The sequence below is a fragment of the Aquarana catesbeiana genome, linkage group LG07 (assembly GCF_042186555.1).
Source record: "Aquarana catesbeiana isolate 2022-GZ linkage group LG07, ASM4218655v1, whole genome shotgun sequence".
In the NCBI taxonomy this organism is placed as follows: Eukaryota; Metazoa; Chordata; class Amphibia; order Anura; family Ranidae; genus Aquarana; species Aquarana catesbeiana.
The window spans coordinates 157097317-157120722 of NC_133330.1; the positions used below are offsets into that span (position 1 = coordinate 157097317).

A 23406-nucleotide genomic window follows, 5' to 3' on the forward strand; every position below is an offset into this window, starting at 1 on the left:
CCGCTGCTGCGTCTCAGCCAATCGGGAGGGAGCGCCTCGGACAGCCGAGACACTCATGGACATCGCTGGTCAGAGATAGGGCTCTGGTAGGTATTGCAGGGGGCTGAGGGCGGCTGCTGAACACAGAAGGCTTTTCATCTTAATGCGTAGAATACATGGAAGATAAAAAAAAAAAACCTTTCTGAATTTACAACCCCTAGCATAAGAGTATGTTCAATTTGGAATCAATAAAAGCACCAGGTGTATACTCTTCCATGCGCTTACATAATTATAGTTACTATTGATAGACAAGGGCAGTCCAGGTATTGCAATAACTCACTTCTGACTTCTCCTCAGGAGGTGCTTCTACAGTTTCTGGTTCTACTTCTTCTTGTTTAATTTCCATATTAACATCTTGCTGAGGATGCTCAGGGGCATTTTGCTGTGAACTGTTATCAGGGCTATTAGCTGTTGATGGGCTGGATCCAGAGCATTCCAAAACAGGTGTAGACTCCAAATGCTGTCAGACAAATACAGTTAAATTAGTAGACAAGAAATGCCCGATAGATTTTCTATACATGCAAGCAAATGCTGCTGATACTTTAGTTAGGGCTGGACAAACCCATGCTTCCATTTGCTTTAGGAAACTATGAAATCAACAAGTCATGATGTTCAATTACCTAGCTTTTCTTTTTGAATGCCAGTGTTTACATGACCATGACGTTGCAGCTCACCTGATCAGCATTACCGTATCCTCATGACAGGCTAAAGTTGCATTCCAGGCAGTTAAACCGATTTACTCTATTGGAGGCCAAGTGATCTCCTTGGTTGAAGTCAGAGGGAGATCTCGGCCCCTCCCGCAGAAGACGTGTCTCGGAGCTGTAAAGCGGCCGCGAGTCACGTGACCGGCCTGAAGATAGCTTTAAATAGGCATTTACAATGCTCGCTTTTAGAAATGACTTGCATAGTGTGGTATGCCAGAAATAGCGTGTTACATAAAAAATTGGTACTACCACTATTTTATTCTCTATGGTGTCTGCTTTCAGAAAATATATAATGGTTGGGGGGGGGGGGGTTGTGTAATCTTCAGGCCTAAAACAATTTTTTTAAACATTTGCAAAAAAAAAAAAAAAAAAACAAAACAAAAAAAAAAAAAAAAACGCAAAAACGTATCTGCCAGCGAAAAGGTTACTTTATGTTAGGTCATTTAATTTAGTGAATGAATAAAATGGAAACATTTTTTTTTTTAAAAACGGCCCCATCTCTGCTCCATGTACAGAGCCTTGTGGTGTTAGTAAACAGGGCTCTGTACTGCGATTCGCTAAGCCGATCAGCAGCTCTTGGCCATAAATCATTGACTGATACCTGCTAACTGACATGTGCTGTAGCGAATGACAGTACAGATAGGACGCCGTGCCCTCCTACCCGGAAATACCAGATCACAAACGTGTGGGAGAGATACAGCGCAAAGCATCTGGCCTGTCGCCGTATATGTGCATGCAGCAGTCCACAAGATGTTATTTGGTCTGTACTGTGCTGGCAGATTTCAATATCCATTGTAAATTAGATTTGAACACAGTCTACTTTAACAGAGGGTTAAAGTGGTTTTAAAGGCAGAAGACTTTATCTTAATGCATTAAGATAAAAAAAACCTTCTGTGTGTAGCAGCCCCCCTCATACTCACCTGAGCCTCATTCTCGGTGTACACGAGTGCTTTGGTTGTCCGGAACTCTCCCTCGCGATTGGCTGAGACACAGTAGTGGTGCTATTAGCGCCCTCTGCTGTCACAGTCAGCCAATCAGGAGAGAGAGGGGGCAATGCCAAACCGCAGCTCCATGTCTGAATGGACAAAGCTGCGGTTCGGTTTAGGTGCCCCCATAGCAAGCCGCTTGTTGTGGGGGAAATCGACAGGGAGGGAGGGGCCAGGAGCAGCGAAGAGGTACCCGAGAAGAGGAGGATCCGGCTGCTCTGTGCAAAACCATTTACAGAGCAGGTAAGTATAACTTTTTTTTTTTTTTCCTTTAAAAATAATAAACAAGACTTTAGTATCACTTTAAAGTAGAACTGAAAGGCAACACCCCCCCCCCCCCCATTTTGAATTGAGTAAAGAAAGAATTACAAACCCAGTAATTTTTTGCCTTCTGTGTCCCGTTTACCTTCACTTCCTGTCACAGACAAAAGAGGAAGTCAGAGGAAATTCCTTCGAAGTGAGGGAATCCGTTGTCACCAGGTTTATGGAAACTAGTGTTCTCATTGGAAGATTGCCCCTCTATTCCTGCCCTGGTGAGAACTCTTTTTGTCACTTTTGGCGATAAGGGTAAACAGGACAAATACAGAGGGTGGGTGAATGTTCCCAATAGGTGCACAGACAGAAATAAAACCCTGACAGTTTCCTTTCCACTCTAACCAAAACAAAAAAGAAGTTTTGCCTTTAGTTATATTTTAAAGATTCAGAAGATGGGCTTCTTGCATTATCTGTCAACAAAGAAAAGATTACCGTATTGCTCTTTGTCAGTGGGGACAGTATCACTGTGAAATTGTTCAGAGTAACCTGCAGTTTTGCCCAGAAGCCTGCTCCAAACAAATATTCAAAAAAGTTTAAAAATGTTTATTCAAATACTGTGTGAATGGGAAAACAAACACAGTGGAGTTATTTTCAAATTTGTCTGCAAAAGTAGAAAATGAAACAATGTATGCGACATTAAGTAAACCGTTTTAGCGACCAATGAAATCCTTTGGTGTGTAAAAGCCATCAAGATTACTTATACGCGGGTATCCAAACTACAACTAGCTACAAGATTGTATCTGGCTGACTTGACTAGGGTGCACTAATTGAGGATTAAGGTCAGCAGAGAGGCCCCTGATGGTGACCCTGTTCCCAATGTGCACTGACTGAGGATTACGTTCAAAAGAGGGGAACCCGACGTGGGCACTCTCATGGAAACCCTAATGTAAGGAGAGGGGAGACCTATGAAGACCCCTAATATAAGGGGGGGGGGGGGGGGGGACTCTGATAGGAACCCAGATGTAAAAATGCAGAACAAGGCATAGTAAGTTAGTAACGTAAATTTTAGCTGCAGGTGACGACAGACATAACTGGCAACTCAGTTGTCTGCCTGCCTACTTCCCGACATTTTTCTGGAGTTAATTTCTTATTTTAAAGGTCTGCAAAACAGCCAACGCTGGTGGAGTCATTACATACTGCAACAACTTTGTATTATTGCTAGATAGACAGATAGCTAAAAATGCAGAAAATACTTACCAGAGGGCTTGAGTGCAGGTGTTTTGGTGGTGGCAACGGTGGTGGTGGTGCAGGAGTTGAGACAGGTGTTGACAAACTTGATTGTGATGGAGGCCGAGACAATGGTGCTTGTGTTAACTGTTGAGGTGATGCAGTAAATGACTGCTCAACAGATGAAGCTCCTGCTAATGGTGGTGTTACTTGGGGTGGAGAAGGGCTCTCATTGCTCTGTATTTGCTTCAAAGATGCAGCAGTTGACACATGTTCAGTAGGTATCAATGCATGAGATGTAGCCATCCCTGGAGATGTAAGTTGGGGGGTTGGTGTACGGCTTGGGGTACGGCTTGGAGCTGGGGATAAATTATGATGGACCGGTGTCTGCACACGACTTTCGTGTGGATTCTCAACTGACTCCTGAGGTACCACTGGAGAACTCACAGAACGAGGAGAGTTCTGCCCCTGAAATGAAATGCATATGAACACATTTTATTAAATGAAAGAAAAAAAAAAACTTCAACTACCAAAATGACTTATATATAACTAGTCTTACCTGTGCAGGGGGATTCTGACTCACAGATTGAGGCATGGGCATGCCAGAAGAGTTCAGACCCACAGTGTTCAACACAGAAGAGGACACCTGAAATTGATTTGGGGACACAAAACGATTCTGAGGAACCTGAGACGCACATGCTGACTGAGGAAATCCCAACTAAAAAGGAATCAGAAGTTACAGCTATAAAACTAAAATTTGCCCAATTTAAAAATGTATGAAAACAGCAAGATTCCAATACATTTATAGATTATTTCTGGTCATAACTACATTCTGCACTTTCTAGTACCATGAAAAAAAACAAAAACAAAAAAAAAAAACAAAAAACACAAAAACAAACACACACAAGAAAGAAAAAAAAACACATTTGATTGTTCAATGCATTTGTCTTGATCTGAAATGAAGAAAAAAAACTTTTACCTTTTACTTTAAGTCAAGGAGGTTATAACCCTTGTCAGGATTTTTCTGCTGTCTCTCATTGGAGAGACTTCACTTCCTGCCCCATACATGAAACAGGAAGTAAGTGGAAGTCACTCTAAAGTGAGGCAATCTCTGGTTGTCACCAGAATTAGCATCCTTATTGGAAGATTTCCCCTCTAATTCCTGTTCTGGGCACATCCCAAAATTTGGGATTTTTTTTCACCTTCAGTGATAATCGTTAACCTTAAAAATAGAGAGAGTGAATTGTCCCAATAGGGGGGCACAGACAGCAAAAAAAAAAAAAAAAAACACACATTTGAAAAACGCCCTAAAGATATTCTAAAATCACTCCAAGACTATAAAAAAAAAAAAAAAAAAAATTGCCTTTAGCAATATTATAAATGCCTGACCAGAGCCAAAGGAAAATGTTACATGCACTGTATTACAGAGTATCCTGTTTACAACTGGATTGAAACAGCAAACATTTAAAATATTTCAGATGTTTCTTCTATTAACCAACCTGATTCATAGGTGCAGACTGTCCTGTCTGCTGTGATATTGGTGCCTGCTGCCTTTGGATCATTGACTGCAAAGGCATACCGGACTGCCCAAACTGGCTCATTCCTGTGTCCAAAAAGGAAACCAAGTGTTAAGGCTACAATTTCTTATCGTGACAACCCCATGAAACAAAAAATATATAAATAAAAGTAGTGCTACCTGAACCCCACTGCAATTCATGTAGAAGGTATGAAAATGACACCTTTGAAAAAAAGGAACCGACTCCTGGGTAAGGTCCTATTTCAGGGGATAGGCCTGAAATAAAATGCACCCGGAGGCCAAAGCATGCAACAGCAGAGGCCCAAACAGCCACCTGGCAAAAAAACTGCTTTAAAAAAATGAAAAGAGATCAGGTGGTAATCCCCCAACCTATGAAAGAGAAAGAAGAAGAAAAAAAAAAAAAAAAAAGGGGGGGGGGGATGCTTCATGCCCAAAAGAGACCAACAAACCTCAATATCGCTGGGAGAATGGGCTCAGGTAGGGAAAGAGAACTGCGTTCCTAGAGGGCAGAAGCCTCAGGAAAATGTGGAACAGGTGGGAAGTATCTCACAGAAGGACCAACCTCTGGGAAAACAGAAGTGGTGCCACAGTGGCAGGTGGCCAGAGATGAAACAGCAGAAAGAGCGTTTTCAGCTGTGTCTGGCAATAACCTAAGTAATAAAGCAAACCTAGTGGCAGAGAATTCTGTTTTAGCCATAAAGTATATGTAAACCCTCACCTTCTAAAACAACCCTTTCAGTTTAAAATAGAAATGCAAGGCAAAACCTTTGTGCATATAAATTATACCTATACTACCTTCACATAACCTCTTTTCTCAGATCCATAATGGACTTAGAGAGGTGGGGTGAAGACTGCAGGACGACAAGCAAGAGCAATACACTGATCTTCCCAGTGAAGAGCTGTGCAGAGAGGCATGTCAGCACAAATCTTGGCCATTGCAGGACAAGCAGGCTGTGCTCCCAGAACAGCCAGAAAACTGACCATGCTGGGATGGATGTGTTTCTATGCATTAGTGTGGTCAGTTGGAAATAGGAAAGCAGTGAGACTGGCAGGAACACCAAGGATTTCACACAAATAGAAAGAAATACAAAGAGAACAGGATACTTTTAAAAACAAGTACACGGTGCAACATGCACAAATCAGGAATCTGAAATGTTCGGGTAGCATACACTATGTGCAGAAGTACAACTTTACAATATGAAAGTGCCAAAAACCAGGGAAAAAAAATCTTTTAGTGTTTAAAAAGCATACTAATTCTTTCAAATTCAAAAAGTAAATGTAGCAGACATTTAAATGTTGGAAAACACACTAAGTGAAATAAATCCCCAAATGTAAAACATTTCTATTTTACAGGGAAACCAAGTCATATCTTAGCTATGCTGGAGGTCTGAGAGGTGACCTTCACCTGCCTTTGTGGCCATACCCATGAAGGGTCTGTGTGCCATAGGAATGGACCCCAGCCTTGGACCTATATAGCACCCTGTGGCTAACTACGATCACTGCACCACGTGCTAATTTGGGTGAAGAACACAGGATCTAGTGGCCAAATCAAATATTACAGGCCAGCCCCACTGATGCAGAGTCTGGGTACGGTTCCCAAGATGAGCATTGAAGGCAACCAGTTAAATCTCCTGGAGAGCCCCGAGGCAGTAAGTAGTTGGATCTTGACAGAAGTGTCAAAGTAACGAAAAGGAATAAAAAAAATTGGTGCAGAAACTTCCAGGAGAAGAGGTCCATCAACTAAGGACACTAGCACAAAAACAGTAATGGGGTTATGAAGGTACTCTAAAGGGGCATTCCCCAACAAAGCTTTTACCAGCGACCAATACCCTGAAGGTAGTGTCACATTACCCATGGTCTAGGACTACACTTCATGTGTAGTACTTCATGTTTAAAACAAAAAGTATTTAATTATACAAATGTTATTTTTAAAACCATGAGGAATTCTCATAGAAAGAATAAAATAATTTTTTGTACAATAGTTGCAATAGACCACCCATGCCCAATTAGCTAATTGTACCTAAACCTTGGGCACTACCCAACAAACACAATTTGTATACGGTTCATGTTGTTACGAATTTAGGGTACACAGTCACCATCCTTGGTTCAAATGTATGAGAGGAGGTAGAGATTGCAAACTTCAGCGTGTTTTGTGCTTGGCTTCAGAAGGCAGAGATAATATAGTAACAATCAAAGTCACATTTAAAGTTGTTGGCATCGCAAGCCGAGCCAAGATCATCCTGCGTGGGGGACCCAATGGGAAAAGAAGGGCTAGGCCACCATCCATTGAACATAACATTTCCATGAGTTAAGTATGCTTGTTATCAAAGGTTCACTGAAATAAACTAATCCACATCTTCAAAAAGTATGATATAGTCAGATGAAAACCTAATTTTATAGTTCCTTGCATTTCCTATTTGTCACATTCCAGGGACCAATAGCCCACATATGCCCCCAACATGTCTCTTGATGCTAGTGTCTGTGTCTCCTGTACTCCAATCATGTATTTTAAAGAACATTTTTTAAATGCTATGCTTTTTTTAAATGTAAAAAAAGAAAAAAAAATGTTTTTTCTCCTGTTTTTGGCACCTATAAAGTCCTATAGTGTAAATTTGTACTTCTACACTTCGGTAAATATACAAGTCATATTTTAGATTTATCTTCTTCAAAAACAGTTTGTTGTAATGAAAAGGTAAAAATCATGTCCAACAAACCTATAGTGTCTGCAGCAATTTAGTCTCAGCTAGCTATTACTAAAATGCACCTCATAAAACAAGACACGTGCATTTCACACATTGTTTGCATTAGACAAAACCGTGTCCAAAATGATGAAACTTATTTTTTTGTCTGTTTCCGAACGTACAGTTGATGTTCATGTAGCTGCTAAATAGCTGGTCCCAACCAACAACCAGTAGCCAATCACTGCTGTTTATGCTTAAATGATCACTTTGAAAAGATGTTCGAATATGCCAATTGTTTCAATTGTATCCACTTTCACAGGATGGCAGTTAACGTCTTACCTTGCTGGCTTGGCATAGTATTAATCATTTGGTTTTGAACAGCAGATCGTAGAATGTTTTGATCTGGGACTGGACCATCTGCATAAAGTAAAGGAGGAAAAATAATTTACTAAAATAAACAAGTTCTGTGTTTAAACTGCAATCACAAATCAATGTTAACATATCAAAATATATTAAACGGCAAAGCCAAAATATAAATCCAACTAGAAAAATGCAAAAAGATAACCATTTCCTAGACTGTTGATTGAACAATAAACGGAAAAGCAACAAATAAAATCAGTTGTGAGCACATTTGCAAACAGAATCTGATTACCTAGCTCTCAGTACGATTAGGGTTTGTATATAAAACGCTATCAATGTACTTCACATATTTAAATTGATTTTGTTCTATAGAATATACATTTAAAACATTATGTGATCTGTTTGATATGTGCAAAATAGTTCCTTACATCCACCTGATAACATTTTGTGAATGTATGCACTGAAGACCAAGTTGTGGCCTTACAGATCTGAGCCATGGAGGCCTGGTGACGCACTGCCCAAGAAGCGCTAACCCACCTGGTAGAGTGCGCCTTAACTTGACAAGGGGGAATCTTACCTCTTAAATTATAAGTTTGAATTATAACTTGCCGAATCCACCTAGCGACAGTGGATTTCAATGCTGCCTGTCCTTTCTTAGGACCCTCTGGCAGAATAAATAAGACATCAGTCTTACGAATCTGAGCAGTTGTCTTTAAATAGATTTTCACTGCTCTCACCACATCAAGACAAGGTAGTGACTTTTCTTCCCTGGAACATGGTTTTGGAAAAAACGATGGCAGGACAATATCTTGGTTCAGGTGAAAACCTGAAACCACTTTTGGCAAAAAGTTTGGACGAGGGCGTAACACCAACCTGTCCTCCTGAATAATCAAATATGGTTCTTTACAAGAAAAAGCAACCCTTTTCGGAAACCCTCCTTGCTGAGGATATAGCAACCAAAAATACTAAACTTCCTCGTCAGAAGGACTAGAGGAATATGTTATGTTCTGTTTGTTTAAATGGCTGGTTTTTTTTTAACATACAAAACTAAGTTCAAATCCCTAGGGTTCAAGGGAGGTTTGACTGGCGGATTTAGCAGCATCACCCCTTGCATAAAACCCCGGACTAAAGAATGTGTAGCAAGCGGTCTTTGAAATAAGACCGATAAAGCTGAGACTTTGCCTTTAACAGTACTCAAGGCAAATTTAATTTCTACCCCTAACTGTAGAAAGGAGAGAATTCTGCCTATGATATATCTCAGAGGGTGCCAACTCTTGGATTCACACCAGGAAACATAAGCCCTCCAGACCCTATAATATATAGTGCTGGAAGTTGGCTTCCTTGCATCAGGGTAGAGATAACTGACCCGGAAAGCTCACGTTTCTTCAGAACGTGGGTCTCAATAGTCAAGCCGTTAAATTTAGAGACCGTAAGGTAGGATGGAAAATCGGTCCATGTGAGAGCAGATCTGGCCATAGTGGGAGGGACCATGGACCCTCCACTGCCATCTTTACAATTTCTGCATACCATGACCTTCTGGGCCATGCTGGTGCTACCAGAAATACCGGCATTCTTTCCAGCTTGATCCTGCAAAGAAGTCAAGGCAGCGACTGAATAGGGGGAAATGCATAGATCAGTGAGAACTGATCCCACAGGGTCACCAACGCATCCGTTCTGCATGCAAGTGGATCCCTTGTTCTGGACACAAAGTTGACTAACTTCATGTTGAACCTGGACGCTAGAAGATCTACGTCCGGAGTCCCCCATCTTTGGCAAACAGCCCAAAATATGTCGGGGTGAAGAGACCATTCCCCTGGGAATAACGGCTGGCCACTCAAGTAGTCTGCCTGCCAATTCTCTACTCCCGGAATGAAGACTGCCGGCACAGAACATTGCTTTCTGCCCACGTTAGAATATGGTTCACCTCTCTCTGTGCTGAGAGACTCTTGGTGCCCCCTTGGTGATTGATATAGGCCACAGCTGTGGCATTGTCGGATTGAATCCTGACAGGACAATCCCGTAACCTGGACGTCCAGGCCTTCAGAGCCAGACGCACTGCCCGAATCTCTAGGATATTTGGTTCTTGAGCACTGTCCCTGGACAGTTGTCTTCTCTAGTACTGCTCCCCAGCCTGCAAGGCTGGCATCTGTCGTTACCACTTTCCAGATAACTGGTCTGAAGGATTTTTCCTTTCAGCAGATTCTGAGTTAGTAACCACCAACTGAGGCTTTGGGACACTCTTGGGGACAGCCGCATTGGCAAGTCTTAAGCTTAAATTGTTTTGTTCCAAGTAGACAGGATACTGTTTTGCAACAGTCTTGAATGGACCTGGGCATAGGGAACTGCTTTGAATAAAGCCACCATGTTTCCTAGCAACCTCATGCAAAAGCGAATGGAGGGATCGCCTTTTGACCTGACCATCCGCACCAGCTCTCTTATGGAGTTGATCTTTGCCTGAGGCACGAACACCTTTTCCTGGGCTGTGTCTATGATCAGACCCAAGTACTCCATCCTTTTTAGTGGTACTAAGAAAAATTTCTCTAGGTTGAGAATCCAACCCAAACTTTCCAGGTAACTGGTTGTAATGCGTACCCTTTACACCAAACGAGCCAACGACTGATCTCTGTTCTGAATTTCCTCTTGCCAGACTTCTGAAAACTGCAGATGTCTTCCCCCCACCTTGGTGAGGGGGGTTGCCTCTTCATGAGGCTTTTGGATCTGCATTGCAGGTTTCCGGCCCCAGGACTTCTTTTGAGCCTGGGTCTGACCCTGAGGTTTTCCTCTAGAGTCTGATGACGGAGGCCGTCGCCACTGCCTAGAGGCGGAAGCCCCTGGCACAGGGGAAAGAGCCTGTTTAAATGAAGGATGTTTATACTTTCTTTGGAGTGGCAAAAGCGTACTTTTCCCACTAAAAATTGTTTGGATATATTTGTCCAAATCTTCCACAAATAGCTCCCCGTGAAAAGGGAACCCGGTTTTTACATGGTGTTTCAGCTGACTAATTTTTTTAACCACAGGATTCTACGCATATGTACTAGCATAAGCGTAAGGCAGGATGCCTGGTGAATCAAATCTTTAATGGTATCTCTGGCAAAGCATAATGCTTTTGGTAGTTCAGCCAATTCCCGGGCTTGTTGTGCAGGAACCTCTTTTAAGGGCCTGTCAAAATTGGTCCTTTAGGGCTTGACAGACGCCTATTGCAGGGACTGCAGGCTGGGTAACGGCACCTGCCAAGGAAAAAGTAGATTTTAACAGGAATTCCAACCTTTTATCTGTTGGATCCTTAAGCATCTGTGCATTGTCTACTGGACAAGTTAGGCTTTTATTCATGGTGGAAATCACAGCGTCAACTGCTGGTACTTGCTTATCTGGGTGATCCCATCCAGAAAAAAATAAGCTGTCCTAGTAATGCATGGACAAGAAATGCATGCAAAGGCTGTGAGGGTTTTAAGGAGCCCAAGGAAGAAACTGAGCTTTCAGGAGACTCCGTTAGGGGTAGCATGAAAGTCGAACGAACCATCTCCGTAAGATGGTATCAGCAATTTCTCAGATTGTGAGGCTGAAAAAGGTTCATCTACCGCTGTTTCCTCTGCAGAGGAATCATCGGTTTGTTTTTCCTCCTGATCGCCTGAGACAATACCTCATCCTGTGCCCACGGTTCCCCTTGCAAAGGGTCTGAAGTGGGGGAGGGGGGTCTAGCACGCTTCCTATCAATTTGAATGGAGGATGCAATTAAAACCGCTAATCTTCCTTCCAGACTCTGCAGAGTGGAGGAAAGGACAACTTCAGTCACATATACAGGGGCTGAGATGTGAGAAGCAGTTGCGCCATCAATTTGTTCCAATGGCTCACCCTGGCTTGGCATAATTGGTAATTCTGGCGAGGATGACAGCGTGAAAATGTGACTCGAGATGCTAGCGCCTGGGGGTGAAAACTTTGGTACCTTTTTGGTCTTTGTGGTGTCTTTTTTGGCAAGCACAAAAACAGAGGCACTATTCAATTGTACTTAATCGCTGAACATAGTCATGACAGTAAAGCCACTATTAAGTTCAGCCTAGTGCTGGGAAAAAAGTCCTTCCTGTAACAGAAATGCCAGTTTTTGCAACCCTCACGTGTCCCACAGCTCCTGTGTCCAGACTGCTTTCTTCCTCCTCTTCAGCCAAGGAGAGACTATCCCAGCCATGTTTTTATTAACATTGCCTGCCCTGCGTCCTCATGGACGTTGCACGGCGCTGCGGCAATGTCCCACCCCCGTTTAATTTTTATAAAACTGTTCCTGCGCTCGTGTGCGGCAGCTTTCGGGTCCCAACACGAATGGGGGGAGGGCAGAGCCTGTCAACAGCAAGCAAAGAACAAACAACAGTAATAGTATCACGGGACCCCCTAACCCTCCGGTCCCTTCAGGGGGGAGAAAAGAAAGCATTTGGCAGATTTCTTTACCTTAAAGAAGAAAGCATAGGTGGACTTTAGTTCCTACGTTTCTTCCCTTACCTTCTCCCCGCCGCAGGATTTGCTGAATTAACAGACAACCATTAAGTTATTACTTAAGGCTCTGTGTCTCATGATGTACGATAAAGAAAAGAGGATGGGTTCTGTAGTCCTAACACACTTGCCATACTAAAAAGGGACAATGTCGCTCCCTATAGATACAGTATAGCAAGTATTGCAGAAGGTTGCTGCTAACACAACCAAGTGTAAACTAAAATAAGAAAACAAATGCAAAAAAGAAGGATGACCAGACAGTATTAGATGTAATCAAAAGCAGAGGGGTAGGACCGGTGTCCCTCAATGAACTCCACAAAACAGATTTTGCTGTAAATAGACAACATCCATTTTACTTCTTATATACTGAGAGACTGACAATTGACAGGTCCAAAAACAGTCCAGCTGAGGGGTGGGCAACAATAACAAAACAGGCCCACATACCACATGCATGAAGAACTTTACACTTGAAGCTGGCATCCAATGAGGCTTGAACATCCACCTAGTAGAAAACTTAAAAAGGTGAGAAGAGAAGACCAGATGACAGCCTTTCAAATCCAAGAAACAGTAGTCGGATGCTGAGAAAGCCCAAGAAGTACTGACAGATCCAGCCGAGTGAGCTTAGACAGGAGAGGGGTAGAACTGGACCGTTACAGACCATAGGCTTGATCAAGTATTTGGCTAAACCACTGAGAAATGGTTGCATGAGAAGCTGCTTTCCCTTTACAGAAGCCATCAAGAATAACAAAGGGTTAGCTCTTCTAATGAAAGCAGTAGCTACAAGATAAACACCCACTGCACAAAATATCCAGACCATGAAGGGATATCTCCCAAGTACTGCAGCTAGACAGATGGAAGAAGAATGTCCTGGGAAAAAAAGGTAAAAGGCCAAAACCACCTTTAGGAACAAAGAAACCCTGGGGTTGATTTACTAAAACTGTAGAGTGCAAAATCGGGTGCTGCTGTGCATGGGTAGCCAGCCTCTAAAGTCAACTTGCTCAATTAACCAGTTAGGCCCCGAACCATTTGGCTGGCCAAAGACCAGAGCACTTTTTGCGATTCGGCACTGCGTCGCTTTAACTGACAATTGCACGGTCGTGCGATGTGGCTCCCAAACAAATTTGAACGTCCTTTTTTTCCCACAAATAGAGCCTTCTTTTGGTGGTATTTGATCACCTCTGTTTTTTTTTTTTTTTTTTTGCACTATAAACAAAAAATAGCGACAATTTTGGGGGGAAAAAAACAAACGCTTTTTTTCACATTTTGCTATAGTAAATATCCCCAAAAAATATATAAAAAACAACATTTTTTTCCTCAGTTTAGGCCGATTCATATTCTTCTACATATTTTTTGGGGAAAAAAAAAAAACAATCGCAATAAGCGTTTATTGATTGGTTTGCGCAAAAGTTATAGCGTCTACAAGGGGATAGTTTTATGGCAATTTTAATTATTATTTTTTTTTTTTTTTTAACTAGTAATGGCGGCGATCAGCAATTTTTATCGTGACTGCGACATTATGGCAGACACATGGGACACTTTTGGCGCGATTTTTGGACAGCGATCAGTGCTATTAAAAATGCATTGATTACTATGTAAATGTGACTGGCGGTGAAGAGGTTAACCACTAGGTGGCACTGTAGGGGTTAAGTATGTCCTAGGGAGTGATTCTAACTGTGGGGGTGGGGGGGCTGTGTGTGACACAACACTGATCACCGCTCCCGATTACAGGGAGCTGTGATCAGTGACAATGTCATTAGGCAGAACGGGGAGATGCTTGTTTACATTAGCATCTCCCCATTTTTCCTCACCGTGAGACGATCGCGAGTATCCCTGCGGACATCGAGTACGCGGGACCCGCGGTCACGGAGCCTCCGGCGCACGCAAGCCGCCTCTTAAAGGGCCACGTACAGGTACGTTAATCTGCCTGTACGTGCCCTTCTGCCGCAGTATATCTGCGTGGGGCGGTCAGGAAGCGGTTAAGCTTTGACAAAAAAAAATTGCAAAAAAATGGAAGCCTATGCAGAGCTGCACCAGATTTTGCACTCTCCAGGTTTAGTAAATCAACCCCCCTTTGGGTCTCAACACCATCTTAACCCTGTATAAGACCAGAAATTATTTTGCTGGCAACAAGGAAGTAAACCATTTGAGGAAGGGTGGAAATGGAAATATTTCTGACAGGTTCAAAGGGAAGTCACAGGTGGCTGTAAAGGGGAAGCTACATTATAGACACCCTATAGAAAAGTATTAAAGAATGAGAGGCTAGCAGTCTCTGAAATAAGATTACAAGTGCAGAGATTTGCTCCTTGATGGTACCCTGAGCCAAATGGCGATTCAGGCCTTATTGAATAAAGGCCAGGAGCCTTCCCACAGCAAACTTTTTGGGATGAAAATTTCTTTAATATTCACCAACTTATCTAAACAGTACTGTAGAGCTGTCAGCATAAGCCTGAAATGCTCTACAAACAGGGTATTGGTGATGAAAGCTGGATTTCTTTTCATGGGATTTAGTCAATTTCCCTAAAGTTTGACAGCCATGGCAGGTAACAAAGCCGGGCCTGCCAGAGAAAACAAGCTTGTAGAAATAACCTAACATTTATAAATGCGACTACTCTGTGGGCACAAATGGCCTTTAAACCCTTGTATAACTATGGTGGATTCCTCCCAGGATAAAGCCGAGGAAGGGCCACATCAAAAAAAAAAAAAAAAGGGGATTACTCATAGGAATTGAGACTCAAGTGACAGAAATGTTCCATGCTGTCGGTGTTAGGACCTTTCAAGGGAAGCACTGCAGGTCTTCCTGGAAATGTTAGTGGATCATGAGCTAGCGGGACTACTTCAGAAAGGACTAACAGAGTCTCTTGAGGACAGACGCAATGGTACAAAGGTGATAACTCAGGTGGAGTGCACACTCTCAATACTCAAAATAGTGGCACATCACTTAACCTGATCGTTTTAGCCCTTTCCATTGACATCAAAAGAAAAAGAGAGATAACAATGGCTTTAATAAATATAGTAGCGCCCAATGCTTGACTCATACATAATTGAGTCTTCAGAGCCTGTGCCACAGCTCTGGAACTGGAAAGCACTCTGTGGCTAATGCTCCACATGCACAGCCCAGTGCCCCTGAATAGCCACATTCCAGACAGGCTCCACACATCCAGTCCAGTGGGGTCCAAGTAAAGCCTCCAAAGCTATTGCTAAAGATATATATATATATATATATATATATATATATATATATATATATATATATATATATCTCTATATATCTATAGATATATATAGATATATATATAGATATACATATATATCTATATATAGATCTATATCTATATATAGATATAGATATATAGATATATATCTATATATAGATATATAGATATATATCTATATATCTAGATATAGATATAGATATAGATATATTTTGATATATATATATATATATATATATTTCTACCGCGAGAAAAAAAAAAAAAAGTCCTAGGACACTGGCAAAAAACGGAGACATGTGGAGAGTGTTATACCTGGATGTCATTGTTTGTGAGTGTTAAAGTCCTCTTGTAGGAGTCTGTATAACGCAACTGTCTCTAATTGCACAATACCTTGTAACCAACTGTAGTGCCGCTTAGGGTGCTCTGCTGGCAAAAAATTTGGTGTCTCATAGGAATGTATGGGTACTGACTGTCTTATGCATGATCCATAAAGCAGTAAAGCACGGGGGTAATGAGAGAGATCGCACACCACTAGCTCAGCGGGAGGAGAGGAATGTGAACAGCCTCAGCCTTGAAATCTTTCCCAGCCTTGCGCCTGATGCAAGGCTGGCCGGCCGATATATCGGTCGACCTCTAATTAAGACAATTCTCTCTATGCATTATCAGCCATACGTAGAACATAAAATTAAGAAAACACATAAAAGCAAGGTTAAAAGAGCTTTAAAAAAAAAAAAAAAAAAAAAGACAGCTGTCTCCTGACATTGATGTAAACAAATTTTGATGGCGATTTTCCAATGAAAAAATAAAGAGAAAAAAATTTAGCACATACAAAAAAAAAAAAATTTAATAAAATTCATTAAATATATTCCACCATAATTAACTACAAGATTGCATGAAATGTATTATTTGGGAGAAACAGCCATTCCAAAAAAAAAAAAAAAAAAAAAAAAACAACGCACAGCTTTGTACTTTATTAACAAAGCTAAAATTAAGTAGATGTAAAAGTAGGGGAAACACCCAGCATCAAAAAAAGTTTATATTAAAAGCACTTATCGTCATGCTATTCAAGCAGGCATCATAGGGGAAGGCAATGAAGGAAAACATGCATAAATACTGAGAAAAAAAGTGCAAAAAGCAAAAATGAAAAATGAAAAATTATACTTCCAAAAAAAGGGGACTAGGAATTAAACTCATAATTTAGTTCTATTGAATTGTGTGTGTCAAGCTGAAAAATTAGACTTCTCTTACAGAGAAAAGAGAAGCAATCTTCCCATCTGATGGGACAATCGACTTTTTAAATGACCTGAACGTTAATCACTCATGTATCTGAACGACGTTGTGACCTAAAGTGTATGGCGATAGCGGTGTCTTTGTCAGATCTGATATTAGAAATGTGATCTCGCAGTCTGTCACACAACTGCCTGGTTGTTCTGCCCACATATTAAATATAACACTCAATACAACAACATAATCTAAATAATTTTGTTTGGCAAGTTGTCTTATCTCATAAGAACTGCCATTGCAACTAGTACGACGAGTTGTGCATAACCAAATCCAACCGGATCTCTCTGAAATGAATAGGCTGGGAGGAATAATGTTGCCAAGTCAGAGCCTTCCTGGCTACATATTTGACTCCTTGTGCCAAGGCTATCTTGTAGCTAGGATCTTCATGCAAAATACGTAAATATCTAGGAATAATGCGCTTGATACTATTGAATTGCTGATTATAGTGGGTGGAGAAGACCACTTCTGATGAGTCAGCCTTGTGTGCATATGCGCTTGACTCTCGATCTTTTAAAAGTTGTGTTTGGTGTACAAATGTGCTGGTCTCACTAAATGTGTATCGAAGTTCCACATTTTTGTCTTCTGCATCAAAGTTCACAGGAGCAGTTGCATTTTAACCACCTCAGCTCTAAGGCTGGGTTCACACCTATGCGAATTGGATGCGGGTTTTGCATAGCAGGAGAATGTGACCAGCTCTCTATGGAGCCGGTTCACATATCTCCGGGGAGGCCGCGGAGCACACTGTATAGAAACGCTGTGCGTCTTTAGCTCAGTTTCAGGGCCGAATTCAGGCAAAGATTCGGCCCTGAACCAGAGAATGGGAACGCACAGCGTTCCCGTGCGAGCCGCAGCTGGTTCCAGTGTGAACCAAGCCTAAAAGGTTTTACCCCCTTCATGACCAAGCCATTTTTTGCTATGTCTTTAGTCATCCCAATACGTATATATTTATTGGTTCGTGTGAAAGTTATAGAAATGTGTAGAGATAGAGATTATATATATATATATATATATATATATATATATATATATATATATATATATATATATATATATATATATATAGAGATAGAGAGAGAGAGAGAGAGAGATCTATAGATATATCTATATATCTCTATTTTATACACACACATTTCAAAACGTATCAACTGGTGGCTTATCTGATTTTTTTTTTTTTTTTTCCAATGCAGCACCCCACAATGCATGTCTGCAGTGTAGGAGCTTTGATCACCATTGTATTAGTACACTGGGGTGCTATTTGAAATTAATGGCACTGCCACACATTATAGCATACTGTTGGCATGTATTGCAGTAACGCAAGGTTACAATAACGCATAGGTGAGAGTGTGCTAAAATATAGTAAGCTACTGATGCTTTTTAATATTCTTGACACCAAAAGCAAGCAGAAAACACAAAACTTACTAGTAGATACGACAGACTGTGTTGGGGCCACACTCAGGCCAAAATTAACAGGTGTAGAAGACATGCCTGAAGCACTAGGAACTAACTGCTTCTGCATCCGATTGCGCCGTTTTTCTTCAAGCTCTTTTTGTATTTTATATATTTTCTCTGCAAGTAAATGGTAGTATTCAGCCTGAAAAAAAAATATAAAAACAATGATTAGGAAACCGCAAACAAATTAAAAGCAAAACCCTATTAAAACAATACACCTGTTATGCCTGTATTTTTTTCATTCCACTTAGAGGTTTTGGAGTTTTGTTCTTAAAGTGATATTAAAGCTTTGAATTTTTTTTTACATTAAAAAAACATGTTATTACCTGCCCTGTGCAGTGGTCTTGCCCAGAACAGCCCCGATCCTCCTCATCTCCATTGACCGGCCAGTGCTCCTGGCCCCTCCCCCCGTCAACTGCCCCCAGAGAAAGCAGCTTGCTATGGGGGCAACCAGGCAGGCTTGCTCCCGAGCTGCTGCTCTGTCAATTCACACACAGAGCCATGGCTCTGCCCTGCCCCTCACTCCTCATTGGCTTACTGGCTGTGATTGACAGCAATGGGATCCAATGACTCCTGCTCCTGTCTCAGCCATAGGAAAAGGGAGACCCCAGAGAACCCAGGCTCTCGTGCAGATCGCTGGAGAAAGATCGTGCTCAGGTAAGTATTAGGGAGGGCTGCTGCACAAAGAAAGTTTTTTTTTAACCTTCATGCTTAGAATGCATGAAGGTAAAAAACCTTGATCCGGGGAAGAATTATTCTTAGAGATGTGGCAGGTTATATGGTCCAAAGCTGCTAAGAGTTTAATTTGCTCCCTTTACAAGAACACAAAATCTTATTCTTTTGGTATCCGACTCTCTTGTCTTCATGCCATATACCCCTCGAGGCACTTTATTGCACTGATACTGCTGATACTAACATATTGGCAGCTAGTCCAGGACCTTTTCCAGTGTCTGCTCAATGCAAATTTTCCCCTCTATCCTAAAATTTTCCTTCTATGTTTGCTCCCTCCCAGGTTGCCCAGTTGCTCCCAGTTTCCAGGAGTAATGAGCACAGCACCATAAACTAATTTACTTTGCCTCTTCTCTTTCCCCGTTTTCCTTTTCTTTCCTCCCTTTTTTTCTCCTCTTTAGTGGAAAATTATTCAGGGTTCTTTGGTGAAAGTAGGACCCAGTCCCTGGGAGTTGATCTGTTACTGGATGTCTCATCAGGTTGGGCTCTCCTGCAGGGTTTTTATAATTGGATTGTTTAGAGTCATCAATACGTTATTAGGACAATTACTCTGTAAGCTCTCCCCCAATACCGTTGTGTTGAAACATTTGAGCTTTCTTTTTTTTTTTTGTACAACCATGAATATAATGTAAAAAACAAAATAAAGGAAAAAAACAATATATAGCGGGCCATTAAACCAAAATAAAGGAAAAATAAGATTACAGCACAAAAAGAGACTCTATAGTGCCTTACCCTGCTATTAGCAGATTCATACATGTCGCCTTCCACTTTCCGAGCATATGCTACAAGGTTCTCCATTCGTCGGTCTTTCAGCGCTGCTGGATCAGGTGTTGGAAATATGGCTTGAACACTTGATATAAAAGAGAAAAACATTTTATAAGTTAAATTCAGTGGGTGAGCAATAGTGATACTCCCCAATTCCTACATTTGAGGTATTGTACTTTGAAACACTAATCTATTAAAATTGAAGTTTAGGTAATTATTTTAGGTTTTAAATCAGCACCAGGGACAGTGCTATAACTAAGTGCTAAGGAAGCATGAAACGCGTTAGTTGGTGATGCTGTTCCCCTCTACTTGTGTTTTTGGACATGTTTTTGTGAACTTGCTGAAATAAAAGGTGATTTTACTGGGCGAGCAGCCAGCTTATTTTGGTTATTAGGGACAGTTTTTACATGAATGAATAAAGTGCCATGCACAGGCGTCTGCTCTGTTCCTTGAAAACTTCAATTTCTCTGCAAAAACATACCCAAACCCCCCCATTCTTTCCCCCCAGGTGTGAGAGTCTGGTGCGCTGAGGGTTAATAGGAGTAGCTCCACCTGTCACAGACACTCATCAAAAATGCCTACTATGCCCTCTCCTTCCACCTCACTGCTCCATTCATAGAAGTATCCTACAAATGGAAGAGGCAGACCTTTCGTGTCCTTTATTCATACACCGCTTTGCATTACAAGAACTGATAGCTTCTAGGAATGCAGCAAGGGCTGCATAAGACACCTACTGGAGGTCAGCAGGTAAGCCACCCCATATGACCCCACCTTTTATCAAGCATGCCTCAATTTTGGTAGTATCCTTGGAGGCTAGATGATTGTCGAAAAAATTAATAAACTTTGTTGCCTGATCTCCTTGCTTTGTGGAATTTTTTCCTTGGCAACTTCACTCAAGATTCCTTGCAACATCGCTGCTTGAGATGGACTCTATAGCCGCTATCTGGGATCAGCGTATTTTTTTTCCCTTTTTTAAAGCACTACCTTTAGAAGTCATATCTGGACACCTTTGGACTGAACATGTGGGGCTAGCCTTAAATGAGTCACTGGGCTCTGCATTACAGCACTTTACAAACTTAGCATTAAAGCACTCTCCAGGTTGCCGCAGGATCACTCCATTCTCTGAAGACTCCCTTAGCAAGCAAGGCTGTCAGGCTGATGCACCAGGAGCTGTGTCACTATTTGCACCATTAGGAACCTTCCTACCATTACTGATTATGCTGTGGAAGGGGTTAAAGCTGAGATCAGCCACTGACTGGAGTGCCATGTATGCTCTGAGCTCTTCCCCATTCTTTAACCTGAAGGAAGCACCATCCCTCTGCTGTTCCAGCTTCTGAAGCATGGTCTCTGGTCGGTTTCTACTGATCGCTTACAGCAGGGGTGTCAAACTGGCGGCCCCCCAGCTGTTGCGGAACTACAAGTTCCATCATGCTTGTAACTGTCAGCTTCGCAATGCCTCATGAGACTTGTAGTTCCACAACAGCTGGATGGCTGCCAGTTTGACACTTGCAGCTTACAGTAACCTGGTAACATCTGGTTGCCTGAAATTCTCAACAGCTGTCGGTTTTTTTGAGGCCATGCCTCATATTGGGAAAAAAACAAAAAATCACTGCGCTATCGTAAAAAAGCCCCCTAAAAAGCAGCAGTTCAACTGTGAGATATTCACAATATAACAAAAAAAAAAAAACAAAGAAAAAAATGCGCTATACCATAGATGAAAAGTGCATAAAAATAGGATTTTTAAAACAGCTTACCTGTAAAATCCTTTTCTTTCGAAGGACATCACGGGACACAGAGCCACAGTAATTACTGATGGGTTATATAGGTATCACTGGTGATTGGACACTGGCACACCCTATCAGGAAGTTCAACCCCCTATATAATCCCTCCCCCTTGCAGGGATACCTCAGTTTTGTAGCCAAGCAATATAGTGTATTAGAAGAGGGGCGGGACCTCTGTGTCCCGTGATGTCCTTCGAAAGAAAAGGATTTTACAGGTAAGCTGTTTTAAAAATCCTATTTTCTTTCTCGAACATCACGGGACACAGAGCCACAGTAATTACTGATGGGATGTCCCAGAGCAATGCTACCTGAGGGGGGGGAACCACGACCAAGTAGGGTGCAATCAGACCTGAGGACCCTGTACCGCTGCCTGCAGCACACTACGCCCAAAGGCGATATCCTCATGCCTTCTCACATCCACCTGATAGAATCTGGTGAATGTATGAACTGAAGACCAGGTTGCGGCCTTGCAGATTTGAGCCATAGAGGCCCGGTGATGCACTGCCCAAGAAGCACCAATAGCCCTTGTGGAATGTGTCCTGATCTGAAACGGAGGAATCTTCTGTTTCAAACCGTAAGCTTGAATGATCAACTGTCGAATCCATTTAGAAATGGTAGCTTTTGACGCTGCCTGTCCTCTATTGGGACCCTCTGGCAGCACAAACAAAACATCCGTCTTGCGGATCTGAGTAGTTGCCCCTAGATAGGCCTTAACTGCTCTTACTACATCAAACGAATGTAGAGATCTCTCTTCCGGAGAACAGGGATAGGAAAGAGCTGCTAATACTGATACTCTTCTAGCAGAAGAGATGGCCACCAGAAAAATTAATTTCCTTGTCAACAAGACCAAAAGGAATCTGACTTATTGGTTCAAAAGGCTGTTTCTGTAACACAGCCAGGACCAAATTCAAGTCCCAGGGGTTTAGGGGCGCTTTAACCGGAGGATTAAGATGCATCACCCCCTGCATAAAGTTTCGGACCAAAGAATGCGAAGCAAGTGGCCGCTGAAATAATACTGATAAAGCAGAAACCTGGCCCTTGATGGTACTCAAGGCCAGCTTCATCTCTAATCCCATCTGTAGAAAATCAAGGATTCTACCTATGACATATTTCCTGGGATGCCAACCTCTGGATTCACACCAGGTTATATAAGCCTTCCAGACTCTATGATAAATCATCCTGGAAGCTGGCTTCCTTGCATTAATCAAGGTAGATATGACAGGACCTGAGAGCCCACGACTCTTCAGAACGTGGGTCTCAATAGCCAAACCGTCAAATTTAGCGTTTGTAAGGCAGGATGGAACACTGGACCCTGAGATAACAGGTCTGGGCGTACCGGTAGGGTCCACGGGGAACGCACCGTCATCCTTACTATTTCTGCATACCAAGTCCTTCTGGGCCAAGCGGGGGCCACCAGAAGTACCGACTTCCTTTCCTGCCTGATCCTGCGAAGGAGTCGTGGTAGTAGCAGAATAGGCGGGAATGCGTAAATCAGTGAGAACCGATGCCACGGAACCACCAACGCATCCGTCCCGCATGCAAGAGGATCTTTTGTCCTTGCCACAAATCTGTCTATCTTTTTGTTGAATCGGGATGCAAAGAGATCTACATCTGGAACCCCCCATCTTTGGCATATGGCCCAAAAGACGTCGGGATGCAGAGACCATTCCCCTGGAAGTAACTGCTGGCGACTTAGATAGTCCGCCTGCCAATTCTCTATTCCCGGGATGAAAACTGCCGATATGCATGGCACATGCATCTCTGCCCAGACTAAGATCTGGTTCACCTCTTTTTGAGCAGCTCGGCTCCGGGTGCCTCCCTGATGATTGACATAAGCCACTGCTGTGGCATTGTCGGACTGGATCCTGACCGGACAACCCTGTAGCCTGATAGTCCAGGCTTTTAGAGCTAGATG

The 23406-nt window shown here is 42.2% G+C and overlaps 1 protein-coding gene across 1 annotated transcript in view; it reads right to left on the minus strand.

The window, feature by feature from the left end:
• Positions 1–23406, minus strand: part of EP300 (E1A binding protein p300) — a 117069-nt gene that overhangs the window by 44335 nt on the left and 49328 nt on the right. The window contains exons 9-15 of the mRNA XM_073592762.1: positions 19678–19795; positions 18187–18358; positions 7769–7846; positions 4711–4814; positions 3771–3929; positions 3242–3679; positions 320–499 (exon numbers count right to left, since the gene is read on the minus strand). Of these exons, the coding sequence (XP_073448863.1) occupies positions 320–499; positions 3242–3679; positions 3771–3929; positions 4711–4814; positions 7769–7846; positions 18187–18358; positions 19678–19795 (1249 nt within the window). The remainder of the gene's footprint in view (positions 1–319; positions 500–3241; positions 3680–3770; positions 3930–4710; positions 4815–7768; positions 7847–18186; positions 18359–19677; positions 19796–23406) is intronic.